This window comes from Ciconia boyciana, chromosome 4, assembly GCF_034638445.1.
Source record: "Ciconia boyciana chromosome 4, ASM3463844v1, whole genome shotgun sequence".
NCBI classification, from domain to species: Eukaryota; Metazoa; Chordata; class Aves; order Ciconiiformes; family Ciconiidae; genus Ciconia; species Ciconia boyciana.
The window spans coordinates 43,446,330-43,453,998 of NC_132937.1; the positions used below are offsets into that span (position 1 = coordinate 43,446,330).

At 56.4% G+C, this 7,669-nt stretch overlaps 1 protein-coding gene across 1 annotated transcript; it reads left to right on the forward strand.

The window, feature by feature from the left end:
* Positions 1-1,658: 1,658 nt before the first annotated feature.
* Positions 1,659-7,341, forward strand: OTP (orthopedia homeobox). Its single transcript, XM_072860210.1, has 3 exons — positions 1,659-1,695; positions 2,659-3,068; positions 6,811-7,341. Exons 1-3 carry the CDS (start codon positions 1,659-1,661, stop codon positions 7,339-7,341), a joined length of 978 nt encoding a protein of 325 aa, XP_072716311.1.
* Positions 7,342-7,669: the final 328 nt, after the last annotated feature.

The window sequence follows — 7,669 nt, forward strand, 5'->3', positions numbered from 1 at the left end:
GCCATTGGCTCTGTATTATTTAACACAGACTTCACTGGGCTCCCTTTTTGGTTGAAGCTTTATTTGCACTAAATGAATAATCTTAATTGCATCACTTTTGAATTAAAAATCAATGTTAATCAAGTTGGAAGTAGTAAATATCAGTTTTCATTGTGCCCGGGTAGAGGGTATTTTTCTTGTTTTGCAAATAAAAATACAAGTCAAATAACTTTAAAAGGGCATTATGTTCTGCTACAAATACAATTGAAACGGATTGTTTAGGAGCGGATCAGAAATGGTACAGAATTTTGCACTTAATTTCCTCAGTTATCATTTACAATAAGAACCTCTTGGCTTGACAGCCAAGTCTAAACAGTAGTAAATTAGTACAAATTTATACTGATTTTACTCTAATAATCGTAATAAAAGCTTATAGATTTGGCACTAATTACATAAATGCCTAATGATCTTGAAAATTACTCTGGTTAGAAATATATTACTAATCTAAACTTTGTTGTTGGCTGGCTTTGAAAAATCAGAACATTAGAAATGGTTCGCTTCACTTGTGCAAAGCACTTTAAATTGTTCAAGTAGTTTAACATATTCAAGAGGAAAATAAAAAGCATTTAACTTTATTTACTGCTTTAAATTGAGTTTGTCGGCGAGCCGAACTTGGAAACTTTACCCTAAAAAACAGGGCTTACGGGCTTTTAAATCCCGGCCGGGGAGGCAGGGCTCGCCGGGCGGCCGGGACGCGCGGTGCTCGGCTCTCTTCCCCCGAGCTGCGCAGCGCTTGTGCACCGAGCGGGGCCGGGACGGGGCGGCGGGGACCCCCGGGGCCGGGGCAGCCCCTGCGGTCCGGGCCGCTGCGGGAACTCCCGCAGCGAGGTCTCTTCCTTCACCGCCCAGCAGCCAAAAGTTTCTCCTCCCTCACCGCCCAGCAGCCGTCGGGGCCCGGCGGCGGGTGGGTGAGAGCCGGGCCGCGGTCTCCGCCGCCGCCCCGACCCCGGTCCCCGGGGCGGCCGACGAGCGGGGCCAGCGCTGCCCGCCCCCGCGCCGCGCCGCGCAGCCGTCCGCGCTCGCCCACTTACATCCCCCCGGTGCGCGCTGGGCTTGCGAGCCACCCCCGGGAGCCTGAGCGGCCGGGTCGGAGGGTGCGCTCCCAGGAGGCGCTAAAAAAGAAGGAAAAAACAGAAGGAAAAACAATAAACCAGAGGCGACCCGCAGCGGGAGGAGGGTGGCAAATGCGCATCTGGAGAGAAGGGCAGAGGGGGGAGAGGGCGGCGGAGGCGAGCGGAGCAGGGGAAGGGAGCGGCGACGCGGTGCGGGCCGGGGCGGCGGGAGGCCGGGGCGGCGGCGGCGGCGGCGGCGGCGGCGGCGGGCGGGCGGCGGGCGGGCGGCGGGCGGGCGGAGCGGGGCGCTCCGGGCGCTGACATTTGCAGGCTGCCCTCCTGATTGGTCCCCGCGCCGAGCTGCTCACGGGTTCATTGAAGTGTTAAGCACCTCCCCGTCTCTCTAAAGGACATTATAATGCAAGAGACCCCCTTTTTAACCACACACCGAATTTTCTTTCATTTAGGCGATCTATACATATATATCTTATATCTTATATCTATTTTAAATAACTTAAGGCCGCTAAAATTTGGGGGGGAACAGCCTTCGCCCTGGAGCGGTGCGCGATGCTGTCTCACGCCGACCTCCTGGACGCCCGTCTCGGTGAGTTTCCCCTAGCACCCCCCCGCCCCGCGGCGGCTGCACCGGCGGCGGCGGCGGCGAGCGGGGAGGAAGCCGGGGCAGGAAATTGACAATTTGTTCCTTATTTTACCTTAATGCGATCTAAATGGGCTAATTCCTTTAAAAGTAATTGTACTGTATTAAAGTTTAATTTGATTTAACATCCAAAAAAAAAAAAGAGAGAGAGAGAGGGAGACCTACGGAGTATGTAGATCTACAGCGAGCCGTGGATCATTTAATTTCTCTCTCTCCTGTTTTTATATACATACCTACACGTTATTGCTACGAGAATGATGATTATTATTATTTTAGGACAGTTGAGCTCGGTGGTATTTACGGAGGAGTTCTGGGTGGCCTTTTCCTGCTCGCCTGCTCGCTTTCCTCTCCCCTTCTCTTCCTTTAAAGAACAGAGAAATATCTTTATCTGCCTATTTATGGTTATTCACGCGTTTGTTTAGAGGAGCGGAGGGAGGAGAGGGGAAAGATCGGCGAGGGTGACCGAGGTCCCCGCGCATCTGTCGGGGAGGTAGGGCTCCCGGCAGCAGGGCGGCTCGAGTGTTATTTCTTTCTCTCCATCTCTTTCTTTTACTAGCCCCGCTGGAAAACCCAAGCTGAACCCAGCAAAACTTGCCCTCCCCCCCTTCCCCTCCCTTGGTCTCGCAAGGGGAGGCTCGGCAGGGAGCTGGTTATTTAAGGAGGAAGAGGAGCTGCTCGGTGTAAAGTTTTCTCTCCCCCGCCCGGGTTGCGCCGGGCCGGGGGCTCTGCGCGCCGCGGAGCCGAGCCGGGCTGCGGGGCTGGCGGGCGGCCGGGGGGCGGCGGGGGGCGGCGGGGCGGAGGCGGTGGCCGTGGCCGGATGCCTCTCGCCGGCTCGGCGCGCCGGGAGGCGGCTGCGGCGGACACATGCCCGGCTGCAGGGGAGTGACCGCGGCTCCTTTGCTTCCGCAGGGATGAAAGATGCGGCCGAGCTGCTGGGACACCGGGAGGCGGTGAAGTGTCGGCTGGGCGTAGGGGGCTCGGATCCGGGGGGACACCCGGGAGACATGGCTCCCAACTCGGACACGGTGGAAGGGACCACCCTGCTGCCGGGGGAGGACATCACCACGGTGGGATCCAACCCCAGCTCCTTAGCCGTCAGCGCCAAAGACCCCGACAAGCAGCAAGGCCAGCAGGGCGGCCAGAACCCCAGCCAGGCTGGGCAGCAGCAGGGGCAGCAGAAGCAGAAGCGGCACCGCACCCGCTTCACGCCGGCGCAGCTCAACGAGCTGGAGAGGAGCTTCGCCAAGACCCACTACCCAGACATCTTCATGCGGGAAGAGCTGGCCTTGCGCATCGGCCTCACCGAGTCCCGGGTGCAGGTATGAGCAGCCGACCCGCGCAGTGCCGCGCCCGCCGGCCCCTTCCCCGGGCGCACCGACGGCGGCACGGCCGGCCGGCGGCGAGGCCAGGCACAGCGGGGCGGGGGGTGGGCGCTCCCAAACCTCAGCCCGACGGCGGGGGAGGAAACGCACTCCTGAGCGCAACAGTTTGGTCAGGAAGCCTTCACGCCGGACACCCCCCGCCCTCCCTTCCGCAAAGCTGTCCCCTTGGGGTGCCCCCTTGTCCCCCGCCCGCCTGCAGCGCGGTGCTCCCGAGCGGGGCGCGGGCGGAGCTTCCCCCCGCTCCACGGTCCAGCCCGGGGCAGGAACGAGCCCGGAGAGGCAGAGCCCGGGGGGGCCGAGTCTCGGCCCTGGCGGTGGCTCGGCGCTAAGCGGCGAGCCAGACCCGCCGCAGGTTGCCCCGTTCCCCGCCGCGGGGTCCGGCGGCGGCCGGGGCGCGGGGCCGCTGTCCAGGGTGCTGCCGGCGGCACGGCCGCGGGGCCGCCAGCGCCGGGATGGGGCGTCCCCCGGAGCCCGCCGCCGGGAGGGTCGGGGTGGGGGTCGAGGGAAGGCACACAGGCTCGGGAAAAGGTACTTCGGTAAAAGGCGGTTGTATCCGGACTCGGCGTTTCCCCGCAGTGGCTCTTACGATGCCTGGGGACGGCAGGGGTAGCGAGCAACTTCAACATCTAGGGTGCACTTTGTTCTCTGAAGTACGTACGCGTGCACGCAGACACACATAGATTTGCACACAGGCACATGAGACACTATTTAGTCAAATAAACGTAAACGAAATTTGGAAAATAGGGAGGTGGATCCAGCCGCTAGGCTGCTCAGCTGCGGCTTTTGCGTGTAGCGGGGTATTTTAGCGACTTTCTAGGCGAGTCCCTTCCGAGGAACGAAAGCCTGCACAATGGAAGCACTTGCGGGATGTGCATCCCCGCTCAGCACAGCGCACCGCGAACGCCGCTGCACTTTACCGCAGCCGGTGTTCAAAATCCCTCTCGGGAAGCCTAGGCTCCTCCGCGAAATAAAGACCCGTCAAAAGAAATCCCTAAAATGAACGTTTTCACGAACGGAAAACGACTCCGTTCTCGAATGTGACAGAAAATGCACGTCTGCTTTTAAAAAGTAAAACAATTTGACTCAACCTACACAGGGCTGTAATTAGTTTAAATTAAAAAAGAAATTAGATTCACAAATAAAATATAATTGGACAACTGACTCTATGAAAAAAGAAAACGAGGTCTATTAAACTTTATTGGGTTTCCCAAAGGTTAATGATACCAATTTCAATATTAGGAGTGTGGTAAATGAAGTAAAATATAAAATATAAAATGGAAATAGTTATTTTCTAACAGCACATCAAAGAAATTCGTAGGAAGAAAGACAAAGTGTTTTAATGGCCTCGGCATAATCTTAAACCAATGCTAATAGCTCGAGACTGCTGATAAAACAGTTTAATAGAGTGGCAATTTTAATATTTTTTACAATAATGTTCTGTAGTTTAAAAAGTAATCAGATCAACATAACCTTCTTAATTAACACTTCAAGATGATTAACATTATGTAATCTAAGGCAAAATGATTTATGTAAAATGTATTTACTTCACAATCCGATGTATCACTGCTCCTTGACCAAATTTAAATTAAATAGTAATTGGTTGATGTTCTTATATGAGTACTTTACAGTTTTCTTTATAGTTAACAGATTGCCTACACATTCCTTGCAGTATGTGGTCTCCACACTGATTAAGGGATGCTCCAAATAGTTAATTTATAGCGGCTGTATATGTTTTTAAGGGTTTTAGATGCTAGGATAAATCACCTCTTTCCTCATTTTAGATCTATATTTAATGCATATGATACATTTAAATAATTATTAAAGCGGCTGGTGCTTAAACGGGAGTCCAATTCCACGTCTGGTATTGCTCTGCTTTTCAGGCTGGTGTAATAAAACCATTCTTTTTATAGCATGCCATTATTAGAAACCAATTTCAGAATTATTTATAACCTGGAATGGCTTATTAAGCAGCAATGCGAGAATCATGCAAATTACGCGATCAAATGCAATATAATAAGCATAATCATTAGTCTCTAGCACGGATTAATTAACTTTCAATATTTTATTTACATAAAAACCAAATCAGTGAAATAACTTCTGCACAGTCAGGCTTGCCTTTCAATATTTTATACGAACAAAAATAATGTGCTGTAATTCCATTGACCGTGTCCCCCACAATGGTCCCGTCACCTGCCACATCTTAATAGGGGACAAGCTGAGAGTATTTTCTAGTTTTCTAATGGAATGAGAAATTGCATTTTCTTCCTCTCCCAGCACTATTAAAGTGTAATGAATTCGGCCCAGAGTTCACGGCTGGCTGATCGAAATGAACCTGAGATCTGAGCTTTAATACAGCTCTCCAGATTTCCTACCAAATCTTCACATTAATCATCTGCTGGATTCCAATGAGATCTTCATAAAGCTTCGGCTCCTGGGGAAAAAAAAAAGAAAAAAAGAAAAAAAAAGAAGAAAAACAAAAGTGATATTGTCTCCCCTTCTCTCTCTCTCCCTAACCCATTTATAGCTGGGGAATTAAATGGGCTATATATTTTAAAATACATTTACAGTATGTCTATATTACTGTAACAGCAGACATCATCAAGGTAGATTTTTAGGTTCCAACCTCCATTAGATTCTCACTGTTGTATTAATAATTTTCAGGGGCTAGTTGCATTTTAAAAGGAGTCCAAAGTTGCCAAACGCTCGTGGTATATATATTTCTAGAGCTGTCATGTGTGCATTTTCAAAATCTCCCCCAGGTCTTCCCTGCGTTTTAATCTGTCATGCACTCGTTTTCAACTGGAAACATTCACATTTTAAAAGCATATGCAGCGCAGCTATGAGCTGAGGCGGTCAGACCTGATGGAGATTCTTTACACCACCAGTAAACCATGAAACATAAAAAGATTTCGTAGCCGCAATTTAACTATTAACCCTACAACGCAACTGAACGCGGTTTTTCGCGGTTATCCATGTAACAGTTAGCTCCCTAACGGCTGCTCATTCCCGCTAACGGGCGCCCGTCCCGCTCCGCCCGGGCAGGGAGCGCGAAGCGGCGGGCTGCGGCAGGCCCGGGCACCGCGCCCGCCCGCGCTTCGAGCGGACCCGGCTTCTCCCCCCGACGACTACCCCGCTGCTTTCGGCCCCGGTGCGGAGTCACCCCCGCCGGCACCACGCGCACCCGCTCACCTAAACCACCTTTCTTTTTTTAAAAACCCCAAACGCGGGCGGTTTCCTGCCCCGGCACCCAGGGGGCTGGCCCGGGGCGAGGCTCCCCGCCCCGCCGCGCCCCGCTCCGGTGGCGGCGGGGGAGCGCTTCCACGCAAGGGCAAGAGCCGTGGGGCCGGTCGTTTATTTTCTGTCTGTGTTAGTGTGTTCCTCGGGGGGAGGCCAGGCTCCTCTGCCGGAGCCTCCCCCCGAGGGAGGGAGGCCGCAGGCGGCCCCGTCCCGGGACGGACACACCGATCGGTTTCCGTTATAGAAAGCTCCAGCGGTGACGGGGGCACGCGTGGGGCTGCGGGTGTGACGAGCGGCCGCGGGGGGAGCGGCTCGGGGGGGCGGCGGGAGACGGGGCGGAGGCCGGGGCGGGAGCGGCGGACGCCGTTTCAGCGAGCCGCGCCCCGGGCGCACGGCGGGGGGGGCGCGGCTAACGGTGCGTGTCGCTGCCCGCCGCCCGCAGGTCTGGTTCCAGAACCGTCGGGCCAAGTGGAAGAAGCGCAAGAAGACCACCAACGTCTTCCGCGCCCCGGGCACGCTGCTGCCGACGCCGGGGCTGCCGCAGTTCCCCTCGGCCGCCGCCGCCGCCGCCGCCGCCATGGGCGACAGCCTCTGCTCTTTCCACGCCAACGACACCCGCTGGGCCGCCGCCGCCATGCCGGGCGTGTCGCAGCTGCCGCTGCCGCCGGCGCTGGGCCGGCAGCAGGCCATGGCGCAGTCCCTCTCCCAGTGCAGCCTCGCGGCCGGGCCGCCGCCCAACTCCATGGGCCTCTCCAACAGCCTGGCGGGCTCCAACGGCGCCGGGCTGCAGTCGCACCTCTACCAGCCCGCCTTCCCCGGCATGGTGCCCGCCTCCCTGCCCGGCCCCAGCAACGTGACGGGCTCGCCCCAGCTCTGCAGCTCCCCGGACAGCAGCGACGTGTGGCGGGGAACCAGCATCGCCTCCCTCCGCCGCAAAGCACTAGAGCACACAGTCTCCATGAGCTTCACCTAATGGCCGCCGCCTCGCCGCCTGCCAATGCCGCCGCCGCCGCCGCCTCGCCCCGCGCCCCCGCCTCGCCCGCCCGCCCCGGCCCGCCCCTGCCCCCCGCCTTCCCCCACCTGACTTACCAGGCAGTCGACTCAGGATCTGAAATCAGCCGCCAACGCACTGGTTTGTGGGCCGAGAAACGCCCTCTCCCCCCACCCCCGCCCCCGCGCTTCCCCGCGCATCCCCCTGTCCCCCGCGGCCCGGCCCGGCCCGGCCCGGCCCGGCGGCCCCCTCTCCCCGGCGGCGGGGAGGACTCGGGGCCTGCCCGAGCCCGGCCTGGCCTCCCTCCCTC